Here is an 18457-nt window from a genome sequence, read left to right on the forward strand (position 1 = left end):
AACAAGGAAAGAGCCCAGTGCATGGAAGACCAAACCAGTCGCCTCTCCTGGGAGGATTTTGGGTCTATGACCCCTCGATTCTTTGAGGTGTACTGGGACTTGAGCTTGAGATCCCTTAAAATACTCTGTGAAACGTAAGTCCAAGAGTGAGACCTCTTCAAGCCACTTTCCCCTCCGCCTCCAGATTCCTCTTTCCAAATTTATCTCTTGCCATTTCCTATCAGTGCAAACCCATTCATTCATTCGTTCATTCTCTTCTTCATGAGACGTGTACTGTGGCCAGCCTGTGTCAGGCCCAGGTCAGGTCCATGTGGGCTCCAGAGGAAAGAGAGGAGGGTGTGGTCCCTGCCCTTGAGGAGCCCACCATCCTCTAAATGGCCGGTTCTGCCTCTGAATCACCAAGGGCCCAGTGTGTGTGATGGGTTCTGTACTGTAAGAGGCACCGACCAAGGGCCTCGATGGGAATACCTTGCAGGCAGGTGTGGGGGAATCAGTGAGGGCCACTCAATGCTGAGCCCTGGAGGAGATAGAACTCCAGGTAGAGAGGACAGTGTGAGCAAAGGATGGAGACCCAGGGACAATGCTGATGAGCTCAGGCCTCTCTGGGTGACCCGAGGAACATACAGGCAGGCCCTCCTCGCTCAGCTTCTGGCCTTCACTGGAAGTTTCTGAACAGTTCCCAGAAAGGGGCTGTCAGAATCATACCAGTAGGCCTGGCCCTGGCACTGACCTCAGGGCTCTGCAGATAGTGCCGGCCACTGGCCTTGAGAGCCCCAAAGAGCAGCGGTCCCTAGTGCCCTGGCTCTCTTACCCCGAGCCAGAACCAAGGGAGAAGTGGCGAGTGAGAAGCTCAGGGCCTAGTAGGAGGGGACTTTGAGGAGCCTCAGGGCCTTGTGGTGTCCAGCCCAGAAAGTCCCGAGACTGGAGGTCCTATAGCTGTTCCAAGCCTAGGCGGCACCTCGGGGATCTGCTGGCAGCTCTCACGCCCCTCCTCAGCTACAGCTTTGGACCAAACACCGGCCCCACCCGCATGTTCTGAATTGCCTCCTCCAGCAGCCGAACCTGAGATGGAGAGCCCCATTCTAGTCCCCCTCCTCTTTATGAGGGGCCTGGCAGAGAGCCAGGAGCTGTGCAAACGTCAGCAAGGCACTCCACCGCTTCCAGCCCCACCCAGACACCATAAAGAGCAGCCTTGGGACAGGGTGCTGCGAGGGTTGGGGGATGAGGGGAGGACAGGAAGGGCCCACCTGGGTCAGCTTCAGCTTGTTCTCCCAGGAGTTGATACGTTGCTCAAAGGGCTTCTTGTAGGGCGAGAAGGTCATGCTCTGGGTCATGATGATGTGGTCATCAAGCAGTTGAGAGGCCTCATCTGGGCTCTTGAGGATGTGGGTCTCTGTCTCCTTGTAGGGCATCACGTTGAACAGGATGGTGGACCACTCCTTCTCCATCTTGTCCAGTGCCTGGAGTAGGGACGAGTCAAGGCTGGGTCCCGGGAAAGGTCTGGCCCACACTGAGCAGCACTGGGCAGGGAAGGGCAGGTTCTACCTGGCCATGATCTTCACTCAGGCCCCCTCAGCAAACTCTCAGCTTGTCTGGTCAACAACTCCCCCATGGACCCTCATCGGAATCCAAAGCTGACTCACTCTCACATGTGGTGTATGTATACAACATGCATGTACAAGCATGTTGGGAGGTAGCTAAGGCACTGGTTAGGAGCTCTGGTCCCACTTCCAGCCCTTATTGGCTATGCCACCTTGGCCAATTGCTGAACCTCTCTGAGCCTTAATTTGCTCATCTGTTAAATGAGGTAATGCTATCAGCACCTTCCTGAGAGAGGAATAACTTGAGAGGAATAATTGAATAATAATAGGGATGGTAGATACCATGCCAAGCATTTCATATGCATTATTAACGCACTTAATAGGATTCACCTCAACCTCTGGGCCTGGTGAATGACCCCAGGGATGGGACCTAGTAATGTCACCTTCCCACGCCATTGGGCAGCATGTGGGTGGGGCAGGGCAGGCCTGCTGGTGGCGGCCCACCTGCTCGATGGCGTACTCCTTGCCAGCCACCTCGGCCACCTTGCTGATGCTCTCAGTGTGGTCCTGCAGGTTCATCTCAAGGCAGCGGGCGAAGGTCAGGTTGGCCTTGGGCCTGACATTAATGTTGATCTCATTGGACAGCATGTCCCAGTGCTGGGTCCTCATGCCAGGGTTGCGTAGCCCCTGGATCAGTGGGATGTACGGCTTGAACTCCTCAATGCGGGCCTGGATGTCTAAGGCCACATCCTGGCAGGCTGCGGGGCAGGGCAGGCAGGGGTGAGAGGCAGCTGGCACAGGCAGGGAAGGAGGGGACGGGCTGGCTGGGCTGCCTACCTGGGATGTCCTTGAACTGCTTCACACACTTGTGCATGGTCTTGAACGACTCGATGACGTTCTTCTCCAGCTGCTCTGCATCGATGGCTGACAGGGGGTCGTTCATCCAGCTCTCCGACCAGCGCAGCCAGTCGGAGGCTGTGGTCCAGAGGTCCAGGTAGGGCTGGAATTCCTTCACCATCCTGGAGAGCTTGTCATACTGCAGGGGCAGAAAAGCTGGGGCTGTGTCGGGGTGCTCCCCAGTCTGCCTCCACGCTGCTCCTTCTGGGGCCCCTCCTTGCTCCTGGCTGCTGTCCCTGATCCTGTCCCCATGGACTCAGGCCTGGCCTCCCTTCTTCTTTCCCCCATGGGCTCTGGGCTCTGAGTGGCTGAGCAAGGCCTGCACTGAGCCTCCAGCCTCCTGCTTGGGTCCAGGTAGCCTCCTCGTCCTGGGGGCCAGGAGACGGGGGTAAGCTCTTCTCTGCAGCCTGCTCAGTCCTGCCCCCCCCACAAATGCCAGGGCCCTGCTACTTGGCAGCTGGCTCCAGACGTGTCTGCAAATGCCACGGGCTCCTCCTCGAGCCCTTCTCAGGGTTGGGGGGCAGTGCACCCAGAGGAGGCCTACGTTGGTGATGGGCAAGCCAAAGATGTGCTCGCGGTTGTTGTAGAGCATCGCCAGCTGCTGGCACTCCTTCAGCTGTTTCTTGACTCGCCGCACCTCGTTGGCAATCTCATGCACTCGCACAATCTCCACGTGGGTGGAGAAGCCAGCTACCACCAGCTGCAGGCCAAGGAGCAAGGGATCAGAGGCCTCTGTGGGCCCACCTATGCCCACGCATCCCCGCGCACACCCAGGGAAACTGAGGTCCCCAGAGCATCAACATCTCCCAGTTCTGAGGGGACTTTCTCCTGGAGTGAGTGGTTCCTGGTCCATCACAGGCAGCTGACCACCCCAAGGTAACACAGCAAGGTCAGATGGAGACCCAGTGCCCATGAGGACACAACAGAGGGGTTGGGGCTCTTTGCTACTCTGAAATTCCCTGGAACTTGCTGCCCAGGCACCTCTCTGGCCTTTCAGTTCATTCTTTTAGCCACTTGTTCACTCGCCCAGCAAACATTGACACAGCACCTCCTGACTGCAAGCGGCAAGGCCTGGCCCTGGAGTGCTGTGTGTGGTGTGTGGTGTGTGTGTGGTGTGTGTGTGGTGTGGTGTGTGGTGTGTGTGTGTGTGTGGTGTGTGTGTGTGTGTGTGTGTGTGTGTGTGTGTTCTCAACCCAGACCCACCTGCAGCCCTTCCAGCTTCTCCTGGAAGTTGTTCTGATCCATGATCTGGATTTTGCGGAACTTCTCCTCATCTTCCATGTGTTGCTGCTGTACCACCTCTATCTGCCTGAGAATCTTAGCAGGCCAGTTGCTGGCAGCCCATCTGGATGGGGCAGGGGTGGGTTATGGGGGGGAATGTCACACTGAAATCATGGGGTGTGCAGGCCAGGGTGAAGGGGAGAATGGGGGATCCAGGCGGCAGCTGGAGCAGCTGGGGCTGGGCAACTGGGAGGTAGAAGTGAGCCTGGAGGCAGCCACTGCCACCACTGCAGTGTGGGGCTGTCTGGCAGGGAAAGCAGTCCCTGCCCTGGGATTGTGGGCAGCTTCCAGGGAGATGCACACCCAATGTGCCCAGTGCAGTGACAGGACAAGAAGGGAATCGTGTCCTAAATGAAAGAAGCGATCCTGAGTTCCCCAGGCCTGTAAGGGGCCTCAGCTCAGACGAGGCAAAGTGACAGCCTCTAGCCTGCATTTCCTTGGTGACCAGACGGGGCCACCAGACCAGCTTCCTTCATATCAACTCCCTCTGCCTGGCTGACCTGGTGGCCCCGTGGGCTTCAGAGATTCTGCCTGCAGTTGGCCTTGGGCTGCAGATCCTGGGGGAGGCCACCCTGAGCACCAGGATGTCCCATAAAGCAGGTGAGTTAGGGCTCCTGGGCAGGGTTCCCAGGAGACAGTGTCAGTCTCTCCCAGACCCTGGCAACCTGGAACCAGCCCCAGGCTATAAGATAGGCTGGGCAAGGGGTCTCTTAGCCTCAGTAAGGCAGTCCCAACCTGAGGCTATTTCCTATGAGGCTCTCAAGCTGGGTGGGGACAAGTGCTCCTCCCCAGGGACTGCCCACCAGGCTGGGCTTTGCCTTCTCGCCATGCTCCCAAGGACCCCCAAGGGCCTCAACCACAAACAAGGGGATCCCAGGCCCGGTGAACATGTGTGTGTCAGGCCAAAGATGGGATAGAGGATGGAGACAGTGTGGGGGGCAGTAGTGTCCCTAGACCAAGAGGGCCAAATGATTTCCTTCTGCCCCACTGGGCACGTGGCCCTGGCCCGTGTGGAGCCGTGTGACCGCACAGCCTGCAGCCGCCATGGCTCAGCACCTCCTCCCCCACCTCCCGCTATCCACCACCTGCCTGGAATGGGGACCGACCTCACACTCACTTGTCATTGAAGTCATCTGTGCTGAGGTTGTAAAAGAACTCGTCCATGACTTGGTAGTCATCCATGACCTTCACAATCCGATCCTGCATGTATAGGCATTGATGAGAACTATGTGTACCTGGGAGGTGGGAGGGTAACTGGGACCAGGCTCCCCAAAGTGGTTGGGTGTTAGGGAGAGGCTGCCCTCTTCCAGAGAGGGGAGGCCTGGGGTGGTGGAAGAGGTGCTGGCATTGGGCTCAGGGCTCCAAGGGCCTGGGCCACCACACCTCCAAACTCCAGCCCCCCATTCATGCCCTCCTGACCTCCCAAACAGCATAGCTCTGAATCTGCATCGTGCACCCAGCCTCATAACCCTCCGAGCCCACCTGTCCTCTGTGTCTACCTCACTCCCAGCCTCCCGGCTCCTGCTCTCCCAGCCCCTGCCTGTCCCCAGCCCCCAGCCCCCCGTGTACCCGCCTCACCTCCAGCCCCACCAGCTTCTCGGGGATGCCCTTCATCCACTCACGAAGCTCAGCCAGCTCCTCAATGCTGTTGGGCTTCTCGTAGATCTTGCGGCTGATGCTGCGGAACTCTTCACAGATCTGGCAGGAGGAGGAGGGTGCTGGGGAGGCCGTGTGCCCCTCCCTTGCCTTCCCAGGGGCCTGCTCCTCCTTCTTGGTCCCAGTATCTCCCAACAGGGAACTGCCCCCACCCCACCACATCCTACGGTGCATTCCGAAAAGAGATGCTCCCTTCCAGCGCACTGGGGAGCTGAGGGTCACCCAGCGCATTTCCCCCTCCCCAGCCGCCTGCACCTGCACACCCTCAGCTCTGCGAAATGATCCATCTCAGGGTGTTCTTTGTGAGGGGTTCCCAGCTCTTTACAAGTCCAGGGGAGAAGATAGAAGCCCCCACTTCCTGGGACCTCCCATATGACCCCAGGCAGGGTCGAGGGAGGGTGACTTCCAGCCTCACTCATGGGAGTTCACTACGTATGCACGGTGTGTGTGCTGGTGCGGTCTCTGGGGCCGGCCAGGTGGGCACCTACATCATCCACCTCCTTGTGCAGGTTCTTAGCCAGGATGTCCAGCATGGAAGTGGCCAGGGCCTTGCACTTCTTGGACAGGCTCTGTTTGACGTTGTCGACGTTGACGTAGAAGGGACCGATGATGATGATGCTGGGCAACGAGCTGTCCAGGATCTCTTTCTCCTGCAGGTGAGTGAGCACCACCTCTCGCACCTCCTCGGCCGACGGGCACTGCGTCTGGAAGGCCCTGTGGACAGCGGGCACCCACGAGGGGCAGAGGGTGGTGAGAGGGTGAGTGGGGGTCACACAGACAGGCAGACACACTCTGACACACCCACGCACTTGAGGAAGGTGCCAATGTCATTGTTGTTCAGTTCCAGGTACTTTCTGTACTCCTTGGCGTAGGCCTGCAGTGGGATCATGGCCTTGCACACAGCATTGGCGATGACGGCCCGCAGCTCCTCCACCAGCAGCTCATGAAGCCCCACCGACTCCAGCAGGGGGTCACCGCTGATGAAGATGTCCTCCATCACCAGCTGTGGGGCAAGGCGGGGAGGCACACAGAGCTGGATGAGCCACAGGGCAGGCGGGCAGAAGGGTTGGAGTGTGGTCCAAAGACTGAGTGAGCAGCAGTGTGGCCGAGCATAGACAGCATGGTGGGGGCAGGGCAGAGGGTCTGCTGCCACGTCTCTTAGATGAGGCTGTGGACTAATACAAGGCGGGAAGGCCCAGGAGGCCCACCAAGGGGCAGCATCTTCCTCGGCCTTGCCTGGCTCAGCTCAAGGCCAACGGGATAACCAGGTCACTGATGTCTCTGACTGACCAGCAAGGGACACAAGAGGGGACTGGAGTTACAGAATCTGTGGGGCCTGGGGTAGCAGGCTGTGCTGTGGTGACGAATGAGGACCTTTGAGAAGGGGTCCCAAGAGTGGAGGTCAGTCTCTGTCTACATCTTGAGTGGAAGAGAGAGGTCAGGAGCTGGATGGGATCTGGGTCAGACATGGCTGTGGCAGGAGTGGGTGAGTGAGCCTAGTTCCAATCGCAGGTCTGACCCTTAGCAGCTATGTGACTTTGGGCAAAACTTCTCCAAGCCTCATCTACAAAATGGGGATGTTAATGGTACCCAGTTCAGCTTGTGGTGAGGACTAAATGAGCTATTCAAGAATTAAAGGGCTGAGCACACTGCCAGCCATGAGGAAGTTGAACTCCTCTGACGCTGTGGCAGCACCCTGGCATGAGTGCCGCTGTACCTTCTCCAGCTGGGGCACCGCGTGGGTGGCCAGGATGCCCTTGTCAAAGAGGTTGAGCAGAGAGGTCTCGAACTGCTCCAACGGCGTGCTGTAGTGCACCCCTGAGCTGTCCAGCACCAGGTCCACGATGAACAGGGGATTCTTGCGGGGCCTGTGGGAACAGTGGTCGGGCGGATTGTGGGCAGGGGCCTGAAGAGGGCTGCACACAGGAAGCCCAGTCCCTGCCCTTGCTGCCGGCATTATGGCTCTGGAGCTTCTTCATGCACGAGACTTGCCTCTGCCCTCTTCCCAGAAACCTCCAAGTTACCAGAGAGAAAGACCCACACCAACCAGACAGGCTCCTCCATTCCTGCCACTTGCCCAGAGGCCTATGGGCACCAGGGAGAGGGAGGACGACCTCCACGCGGTCCTGAGGTCATCAGGGCAGGTTGGAGAGGCCCTGGGTACTTGTGGCGTCCACGCTCTCCCTGGGAGCCCACCATCCTTGGCTCCAGACACCCACTACATGCAACGACCTTCAAGCCTAGATCCCAGGCGAGCCTCCCCTGCACTCTGGATTGTGAACCACCCTGACCTCAAATGAGCATTTCAGACATTCCATGTTTCCTGACTCCCACCAGGGCTCAGTGGATCCCAGGAGTCAGCCTGGTCTCCTCCCCTGCCCTCTTCCCCCTACACAACCTCTCCCCAGCACTATGGCCTATTCACTGCCCCAAATCTGCCCTACCCAGCCCCATCACCCCTTGTCTAGACAATGGTAAGAGCCTTGGTCTCACTTCTCTTCTGTCTCACTCAACCTCACAAACCCAGAGCATGGTTTTGGAATATAATTTGGATTGTTACTCCCCTCCGATGGCTGCTGACCACAATCAGAATAAATCCGGCCCCAACCATGACCACAGGAGGCTCTACATGGTCTGGCCTGGTCCTCGCAACCTCTCTCGTGTCGTCCTGACCAGCCCTCCCTGCCTTTCCCTCTCCAGCCGTAGCCACTGGCCTTTCCTTCCATGACGGCCCCAACTTCTCTCTTCCCTCCGTGCCTCCGGGCCTTCCACCTGGTGCCCCCTCCCCACCATCCCCTCATGGCTGGTTTCCTCTGTCTCAGTTCTTGGCTCAGGTGCCACCTCCTCCCTGAGCCCCTTGGCAACGCCCCCTCTCCTGGATATGTCAGAGCCCCTGCCAATACCAGCAATGACTATATCCGTTTGTTTCTTTGATTGCTGTCTGTGCCCATGTGAGAGCAGGGGCCGCACCCCTCTTGTTTCCCTAGAACCCCACCTGGTTCATGGCGAGTGCTCAAAAAACATTTCTCAGCTGAGGAACTCAGTGACTGACAGAGATGGAGGTCACCAGAAGACATGCCAGGCAGAGCTGCTGGGACATTCCCCAGCAACCAGGGCGGGAGTCAGGCCCAACCTGGTGTCCAGGACCCAGCAGTGCTGGGCACCCTGCCCCTGGCTGCCCTGGCCCCCCGACCCTGTACCGCCCTAGCCACTGGCGCCTGACAGGAACAGCTCTGGTGTCGACAGGTGCCTCTGCCCAGCCGAGCCCCACCTATAGGGGCTGTTTATGAAGTCTTCGCCCCAGACCATGTCGTCGGCGCACTCGAGCACACTGCAGCAGGCATCGCTGATGAACTGCACGAAGCTGGCGAGAGAGTCCTGCACCAGGAAGCGCAGCGTGTCCTGCAGCATGTACTTGAGCAGCTCCATCAGCCTGCGCAGCTTCGACATGAGGTACACCTCCCAGTTGGTCTCGTAGAGGTTGTACCAGCCCTTGCTCATGTCACGCAGGCTGCTGTGCATGACCACCTTGAGCGTGGTGATCCAGCTGTCCTTGAGGAACATCTGCACCTGCGATGGCCACAGATGGCATCACGTGGCTGCCTGCGGGGCGCACTGCCCACAGCCACCATGCTCGGGCACTCTCCAGACTCAGATGACCCTGAAGGGATCTCCCCACAACCCCAACTTACTGCCAAGCCCTGCCAACCAACACCCCCTATGACCCCCAGGGACCAGGGCTTCTGGGGGTGGGGAGATGAGGGAGGGAGGGGCAGCAAAAGCATGGCTTTCCCTCCAGCCAAGGGAGAGACACAGAGACACAGAAAATGAGGCAGAGAGAGAGAAATCGAGGCACAGAGTGGAACAGAAAGAAGGAGCTTTCCTCCTGGGCCCACTGGTGCCTATCTCCCATGAGGCTGCACCTCTTCCCCTCACACTCCCATGCTCAGGTAGATATGGGGGTGCATGGGGTTCCTGCTCCCCTTTCCAAGACCGGGAGTCTGCTTCAGAGGCCACCAGTGTTGGGACGGAAAATGACTAGAAAGGGAGCCCAGCCTGGTTTTCCTTTTCTCTCTAAGATGAAACACCCGGTTGGCACCCGCCCCAGCTTCCCACAAGGTCTACGAAGAGGCAAGGCCTGGTTTTAAGGAAAGCAGGGGCTCTCGGCTGATCAACTCCAGGCTTCCCAGGGCCCCTGTCTGTACCCATCAGCTCCGAGGCCCTGGCCCGCTATCACCATCTGTGCCCTGGATGCCCACGCACCTGGGAGTAGGTCTGTGACTGGATTTGTTCGAACTCCTCTAGGCGGCTGTACTTGGAGAGGCTTGAGTGGAAGAGGGACATAGCAGTCACCTTGCTGCACTCAGCCCGCACCTTGCTGAGGGCCGTGATGACCTCCGACCGTGTGAGCAAGGACATGAAGGTGAAGTCTGCCTTCTGTTCCCGGAATGGGTACTGGGGGACACTCACCAGTCCTGCAGGGATGGGGGCCAAGGGCCAGTGTCAGATGGGCCTTGGATATACCAGGGGTCAGGGCGGATCTATCAGGTATTGATGGAGGGAATAACTCCTGCCTCCTCCCTGGAAGAGACGCCCATGTCCCTGGAACCTCTCTTTCCCCATGGCCTACCTGGGTGACCCCAAGGCTCTGCAGTGAAATGCCCACTCTGGGGTGGGTAAACCAATTCCCTCCAGGTCACTCTGGATCACAGGCCCCTTCAAGGTGGGTGAGAACCATGGGCTCCCTCCTCACCCCCTCCCAGCCAACCTGCACACAACCCCTGGGGCCCATCTGGGGCCTGCCCTGGAGCACCAAGAAAGGAAGACGTGGGCATCAGGCCCCTGGGAGTGCCCATGGTCTGCACCCCACCCCAGTTTCCTGGGCACCTCACACACATGGAAGCTGGGGCAGGGATCAGAGAGCTCCAAGCAAGGAGCTCTGAGACTCGGTCTGCCACATGTCAAATGGAGCTGCAGCAATGCCAACCTACTCTTGCTACTGGAGGAAGAAAAGGACTGCATGTCCCTAGGTCAGAAAATCAGAGCACTTTTCATCCACTTCTGGACAATTGCTTTCCTAGTCCATGTTTACCTTGACACTTCTGCACTGCTCAGACTACTATTTTTAAAAGAGCCTTCAGGATTTCCCTGGTGGTCCAGTGGGTAAGATTCTGCACTCCCACTGCAGGGGGCCCAAGTTCGATACCTGGTCGGGGAACTAGATCCCGCATGCATGCCACAACTAAGAAGTCCACATGCTGCGACTAAAAAGATCCCGCATGCTACAACTAAGACCCGGCACAGCCAAAATAAATAAATAAATAATAAATATTTAAAAATTAAAATTAAAAAAATAATAAATTAAAGAGCCTTCTTCTACCCCACCCCCACGACCCCAACCCCCAGCTCTCCAGACAGGTAGGAAAAGAAGGTGATGAATGCTGGGGACAGGGGAGGTCCCAGAGGGAGGAGCAGGAGGGGCTCTGGCCGGGGATGGCTGTGGGCCTGCCTCTGTCTAGCCAGCATCACCTTGCTTGGGCACTTTCTCCTCCTCTTTCTCAGGCAGGGTCACATAGGAGAACGTCTTGGGCTTGGAGGAGACGATTTTGTCAAAGTTGATCTTGTTCATGCTGCGCTCGTAGTCCAGGTTCACTTCTCTGGAGAGATTGCTGAAGTGCTCCAGAACCCTGCCCATGTGGAGCAGAGAAGGCGGAATCAGGGGGGCTCCACCCCACCACCACCACACTGTGGGCCAGCTGGGCCCCAGGCTCTGGGGACATGAGTTTGGGGCATCCCTTCTGTATTCCTGGGCACACCTCCTACCTGGCCCCCAGCCACCAGCACCCGTCGTGCCTCTTCTATGCCACCCCCGCCCCCAGGATCACATCAGTCCCTGAGTCTGCCCATTTTGCTTCCCACTCTTCACTGACCTCTCTGCCTCCCCCTCTTGCCCCCTTAAAACCCATTCTCCACTTGGCAGGAAAAAAAAAGATATTTTAAACATGTAAATGGCCAAGCCAGTCCTCGGCTCAAAGCCCTTTCCTGATTCCTCTCACACTGCAGGCCCGTGAATGCGTTCCTTCTTACCGCCTGTGCCTGCCTCATGGCGTCCGGCCTCCGTCTCCAGTGTCTCCCAGGCTACAGCGCCCTCTCTGGTCCACTCCAGCTGCATTAACCCCCTACTGCTCCTCATATCCCCCAGATGTGTCTCCACCTCTCAGCTTCGACACCGTTGTTCCCTCAACCAGAATCCTCTTCTCCCCTTGCACTGTAGGCCTCAGCTCAAATGTTCACCCCAGCGAGGCCTTTCCTCACCACCTGATGTAAAGCAGCCCCTCCAAGACATCTGTATTCCCTTACCTTTCTCTGTCATCACAGTACCCATCAGAACCCAGACACCCAGCTTTCTCACTGCCTGTCTTCCTGGCTAGACTGAGAGCCCTTTGTTGGGGGTGCTCACCACTGTGCCCCAGTCCTGGCACAAGATAGGTACCTACCACACACGTGGCTGGCCGCCTGACAGATATCCATTGCCTCCTAACTGCACCTCACTTTTGCTCCAGATTTGTTCCTTTCTCACATGATTCAGGGGAAGAGGAACCATCCCCAGCTCCAGGGGTATATCTCAACTAGTCTACGTCGATCCTGGTGGGGCTTGTCCCAACTGTAATTGTTTAGGAGTGGCTACAGGACCCAGTTGTGACTGACCAGTGACTGATGCAGAGATATAGAATCAAGGCCCCTTGTCCTGTCTCCCTCAGGACAAACTCTGTGGTGTCATTCATGCTCCAGAATTCCCCGTGGGATCAGAGGCTAGCTTCTCCTAAAACCCCACCTCTGCCTAGATGCTTCCTCCATCTTATCCTGCCTCCTTCACTTGCTTGTAGATTCTCCTGAGAGGACTGCATCAAAAAATCACTTGTACATGAATCCCTGAAACAGGCTCTACTTCTAGGGAATCTAATCCACAGCAGGAGTCAATGGACTCTGGACCTTGTGCTTCTGAAACTGCTGCTGACATCTTCCCTGAGAACAAAGCCAGCAGACACCAGACAGAGCTCTGAGGTCCAAGCCTGGGATGTCCTGCATCAGATTTCTTGTTACATGTAAAGAAATGAATTTCCCTGTTTTCTAAGCCAATCTGAGCCAAGCATCTTTGTAATTTATAGTCAAAGATACTCTAAATGATATAAAACTCAAGAAATGGAATTCTGGACAACCATGATAATGATGGCCACATCAATTCAACTCTCCCAGCACACTTTTTAAAAAAAGAGAAGAGGAAAAGAAAAGCAAGGAAAACAAATAGCACTACCCAAAACGTACACCTTTAGCATAACTAGAATAAAGAGAATGTCCAAACTCACATTATCTTCAAGTAGAAAAATAAACATCAACTCCCAGTGCACTCTCACACTCCAACTGCAAGCCTTCATGGAGAACAAGGGCAGTCTGGGAAAAACTGTGCAGAAGAGTGGTGTATGGTAGCCCCCATATGGACCTAAAATCCTTCCAGAAAGAGAAAGTCTCTCCTAACTGCAAAAACAAGAGTCCTGGTAAATCACAGGTGCACTTACTAAAAGGAAGGGATTTAGCTGCATGTGTTCAAGGTAGGATTCTCTGAAAGGCGTGACTTATGAGGGGGGAAGGTAAAAGGAAAGAAGAGGAATCCTTTGGAGATTGGAGGGTGAGGGAGAAAGAAACAACAGTGAAAATTAGAGTCCTGCAAGAGAGAACAAAAAATTTGGAAGACACATGACCCTTCCCCCCAACACCTGCCCCCATACATGGCCATTTATTTAAAAAAAAAAAAAACAGTTTGCTATACTAACAGAGGAGGGCGCCCTGGGACTAGAAATCTTGTAAATCTTTACAAATCAATTAAATGAGTAGGTGAAAGACTACATTTATATAAAGCTACTATAAGAAAAAGAAAGAAAACACCTTAATTGATGAAAATTCTCACACACCCCGCAAAAAAAAGACAAAGCAGAAGAAAACTAACACAACACTTCAAACTAAAGTAAATCTCTTCAAACAAGTATTTGGGCATATGAAAAATAAAGCATAGAAATAGGCAAATAACAGGAAGAAAATAAACGATATTTAATTGGACTCAGGGGAAAAATGGAAGAAACTAAATTATCTTATGAAGGAAAGCTAAATTACAAGTTGGCCATGGAATAATACAGTCAAATTAAAAAGGTAATAAAATACATTTAAGAAAGTCACGAATAAAACCAAGAGAATGAAAATGAGAAAAAGAAAGAACAGAAAAGGATCAGAAAGTAGTTGAATTAGAAACAGACAAAGAAGAAGCAACACAACAGATAGATAAATGGATAGATAGATAGTATGGAGTCTCTGATGAAGAGAAACAAAACAATGGAACAGAACTAATATTTAAAACTACAATTCAAGAATATTTTCCAGAAATAAAAGAATATCTGAATTTATACATTTAAAAGGCCCATTGTGTACTTGTGAAAAAAATATCAGAATGATCAACTCTAGGACATACCCTAGTAAAATGATTAGGCTTTAAAGATGAAAAGAAAAAAATCTCCAAGGTCTCCAAGAAAAAAAAAAAACCAAACAACTTACAAGAGAAGGGGACTTTGACATCAGATGTCTCAAAAGCAACATACAAAGCAAGACAACAAGAGTTGTCTATGCAAATATATTTTTAAAACTAGGTAACATGGATAATTTTCTAGAGAAACAAAGTATACCAAAATTGACTCCATTAGAAAAAAGAAAGCTTAAATAGATCAAATATCTGTAGAAAAATAAAGTTATAGAAAAGCTAGAAAAGCCCCATGTCCAAATGGTTTTACAAAAGAATGACCACACAGCCCCAATGCAACATAAATTGTTCCAGAGTACTGAAAAAGATGGAAAATGTCACAATTCTTTATATGAAGCAAGTATAACTTTGCTTCAAATCTGTATAAAGAAGTACAAAAAAAAATTGCAAGCCAATATCACATATCAATGATAAAGTTCTAAATAGCATATTAATGGACAAAATCTAATACCACATTAAAAATGATACACAAGAGGGATGGGATAGGGAGGGTGGGAGGGAGGGAGATGCAAGATATGGGAACATATGTATATGTATAACTGATTCTTTTTTTTTTTTTTTTTTTGCGGTACGCGGGCCTCTCACTGTTGTGGCCTCTCCCGTTGCGGAGGATAGGCTCCGGACGCGCAGGCTCAGCGGCCATGGCTCACGGGCCCAGCTGCTCCGCGGCATGTGGGATCCTCCCGGACCAGGGCACAAACCCGTGTCCCCTGCCATCGGCAGGCGGACTCTCAACCACTGCGCCACCAGGGAAGCCCCTGATTCACTTTGTTATAAAACAGAAACTAACACACCAATGCAAAGCAATTATACTCCAATAAAAATGTTTAAAAAAAATTATACACCATGGCTAAGTGGGATTTATTAAAGGATTGCAAGGTTGTCTCAGTATTAGGAAATCAATTAATATAATTCACCATGTGAATAGATCTAAGGAGACAAACATATGATTATCTCCATGGGTACTTAAATAGCCTGTGACAAAAAAAAATTTAAGAAAATAGAAATCAACAGCTACATTATTAAATAAACAAAACCCTAAAGCTAGCATTTTTCTTAAGGGAGAAACACTAGAGGTATTTCCACTCATATTAGGAACAAGATAATGATGCCTACTGTCTCCACTACTATTCAATATTGTACTGGAGGTATTAGAAAATGCAATTAGACAAGAGAAAGTAATTAGAGGAATAAGAACTGGAAAATAATGAGTAAAACTATCTCTATTTACAGATAGTGTGCACTTAGAAAGTCCCAGAGAATCAATGATAAACTCAAACACTAAATGATTTCAGGAAGGTAACAGGATGTAAATTGGCATAAAGAAATCAATCAATAGACGTAAGAGTAGAGAAAGCCCATTTATAATAGCAACAAAGAAGATAAAATACTTAGAAATATACAAAACCTATATGAAAAAATCTTTAAAGCACTACTGAAAGACACAGAAGTAGGCCTGAACAAATGGACAAACATTCCTTGTTCTTGGATAGTACAATTCAGGATCCCAAAGATGTCAGCTATACCTAAGGTAATTTTAAAATATAATGCTATCACAATAAAAATACCAAGCGTTTTAAAAATACAGCTAGACAAGTTGATACTAAAGCTCACATGAGGAAATAAGTGTGCAAAGTCCCTATCAAAATCCCAACAAATTTTTTTGCAGAAAGAGAAAAGTTCATCCTAAAATTCATATGGAATCTCAAGGGACCCCCAAATAGCCAAAACAAACTTGAAAAAGAACAAAGTGGGAAGACTCACACTTTTCAATTTCAAAACTAATTACAAACCTACAGTAATCCAAATATGTGGTACTAGAATAAAGACAGACTGAGAGACCAATGGAATAGAAAAGACAGCCCAGAAATAAACCCTCATATATATATAGTCAAATGATTTTCAACAAGGGTGCCAACATCATTCAATGGGGAAAAAGACAGCCTTTTCAACACATTGTCCTGGGAAAACTGCATATTCACATGCAAAAGAATGAACTTGGACCCTTACCTAAGACCATATGCAAAATTTAACTCAAAATGGATCAAAGATCTGAACATAAAATCTAACACTGTAAAATTCTTAAACGAACACATGGAAGAAAGCTTCACGACATTGGATTTGGTAATGATTTCTTATACATGACACAAAGTCACAAGCAATAAGGAAAAATAGACAAATTGGACTTCACCAAAATGAAAACCTTTGTGTCCTAGTTACACAAAGGACACTATCAACAGAATAAAAAGGCACCCCATGGAATGGGAGAAAAAATCTTCAAATCACATATCTGATAAGGGATTAATATCCAGAGTATATAAAGAACTAAAACGCGACAACAAGAAAACAACTGGGGACTTCCCTGGTGGTCCAGTGCTTAAGAATCCACCTTCCAAAGCAGGGGACACAGGTTAGATCCCTGGTCAGGGAACTAAGATCCCACATGCCACAGGGCAACTAAGCCCATGCACCACAACTAGAGAGGCTGTGTGCCACAACTAAAGAGAAGCCCATGTACTGCAACGAAAGATCCCACGTGCCAAAACTAAGACCCGACACAGCCATAACTAACTAATTAACTAACTAACTAACTAACCTAAATAAATAAAACTAGATTTGAATATAGGCAAAAGAATTTGAATACACATTTCTCCAAAGAAGAATATACAAATAGCCAATAAGCACATGAAAAGAAGTGCTTAACATCACTAATCATTAGGAAAATGCAAATAAAAATCACAAGGAGATACCACTTCACATCCTTTAGGATGGTTACTCTAAGGAAAAAAAAAACCAGAAAATAGAAAGTGTCAGTGAGGATATGGAGAAATTTGAACCCTTGTGCCCTGCTGCTAGGAATGTAAAATGGTACAGTTGCTATGGAAAACATGTTGGTGGTTTCTCAAAAAATCAAAAATAGGGCTTTGCCGACACCACTGATGCCACCCAAAGCCACCCTGCGCTACCCCACGATGGTCAACCCCACAGTGTTCTTTGACATTCGCTGTTGATGTGGCCTTGGGCCATGTCTCATTTGAGCTGCTTGCTGACAAAGTTCCAGAGACAGCAGAAAACTTGAGTGTTCTGAGCACTGAGGAGAAAGGATTTGGTTATAAAGGTCCCTACTTTCACAGAACTATTCCAGGGTTTATGTACCAGGGTGATGACTTCACGTGCCATAATGGCACTGGCAGCAAGTTATCTACAAGGAGAAATTTGATAATAAGCATCACTCTGAAGCATATGGGTCTTCACATCTTGTACATAGCAAATTCTGGACCCACATAAATGGTTCCCAGTTTTTCATCTACAATACCAAGAATGGGTGGTTGGGTGGCAAGCACGTGGTCTTTGGCAAGGTGAAAGAGGGCATGAATATTGTGAAAACCATGGAGTGCTTTGGGTCCAGGTTCGGCAAGACCAGCAAGAAGCTCACCATTTCTGACTGTGGATAACTAATAAATTTGACTTGCACTGTATCTTAACTACCAGACCATTCCTTCTCTCATTTGTTCATAATAGCCTATAATCTTTGTGCTCTCACTGCAGTTTTTTGGGTTCCAAGTTTTCCTTATCCCCTTCCAAGTCTAGCTGGATTACAGAGTTAAGTTTATGATTATGAAACAAAAACTAAACAACAACAAATAGAATTACCATATGATCTAGTAATTCTACTTCTGGGTTTATCCCCAAAAGAACAGAAAGCAGGGACATGAAGTTATCTTTGTATACCCATGTTCACAGCAGCATTATTCATAATAGCCAAAAGATGGGAGCAATCAAGTGTCTATCAACGGATGAATGGATAAACAAAATGTGGTATATATATACAATGGAATATTATTCAGCCTTAAAAAGGAAGGGAATTCTGACACATGCTACAGCATGGATGATACTGAAAGACATTATGCTAAGTGAAGGAAGGATTCGCAAAAGGATAAGTATATATGATTCTACTCATATGAGGTACTTAGGGTAGTCAAATTCAGAAAGTACAATAGAATGGTGGTTGCCAGGAGCTGGGGGAGAGGGGAATGGGGTCTTATAGTTTAATCGGTACAAAGTTTCACTTTGGGATGATGAACATTCTGTGGATAGATGGTAGTGATGATTGGACAACAACATGGATGTACTTAATGCCACTGAGCTGTACACTTAGAAATAGTTAAAATGGTGAATTTTATATTATGTATATTTTACCATATACATAATGGCCCTACAAGACATTAAAACATACTGTAAAATATCTATAATTAAAACTGTAGTGGGACTTCCCTGGTGGTGCAGTGGTTAAGAATCCGCCTGCCAATGCAGGGGACACGAGTTCGAGCCCTGGTCCAGGAAGATCCCACATACCGCGGAGCAACTAAGCCCATGCACCACAACTACTGAGCCTGTGCTGTAGAGCCCACGCACCACAACTACTGAGCCCACATACTACAGTACTGAAGCCTGCGTGCCTAGAGCCTGTGCTCCACAACAAGAGAAGCCACCG

The 18457-nt window shown here is 51.0% G+C and overlaps 1 protein-coding gene and 1 pseudogene across 2 annotated transcripts in view; one reads left to right on the forward strand and one right to left on the reverse strand.

Moving 5' to 3' along the window:
• DNAH1 (dynein axonemal heavy chain 1) overlaps positions 1-18457 on the reverse strand; it is a gene marked incomplete at its 5' end in the record, with an annotated part of 72793 nt that overhangs the window by 41379 nt on the left and 12957 nt on the right. Inside the window, 13 exons of the mRNA XM_081247346.1 lie at positions 1248-1460; positions 2046-2299; positions 2379-2577; positions 2983-3138; positions 3642-3783; positions 4837-4919; positions 5298-5417; positions 5864-6089; positions 6185-6378; positions 7093-7243; positions 8647-8945; positions 9639-9850; positions 10905-11062. Of these exons, the coding sequence (XP_081103472.1) occupies positions 1248-1460; positions 2046-2299; positions 2379-2577; positions 2983-3138; positions 3642-3783; positions 4837-4919; positions 5298-5417; positions 5864-6089; positions 6185-6378; positions 7093-7243; positions 8647-8945; positions 9639-9850; positions 10905-11062 (2407 nt within the window). The remainder of the gene's footprint in view (positions 1-1247; positions 1461-2045; positions 2300-2378; positions 2578-2982; positions 3139-3641; positions 3784-4836; positions 4920-5297; positions 5418-5863; positions 6090-6184; positions 6379-7092; positions 7244-8646; positions 8946-9638; positions 9851-10904; positions 11063-18457) is intronic.
• Positions 16935-17417, forward strand: LOC308623533 (peptidyl-prolyl cis-trans isomerase A-like; annotated as a pseudogene). Its single transcript has one exon. The product of its transcript is annotated as a peptidyl-prolyl cis-trans isomerase A-like (transcript).

Source organism: Mesoplodon bidens, assembly GCF_964165515.1.
Source record: "Mesoplodon bidens genome assembly, chromosome: 10".
Classification (NCBI taxonomy): Eukaryota; Metazoa; Chordata; class Mammalia; order Artiodactyla; family Ziphiidae; genus Mesoplodon; species Mesoplodon bidens.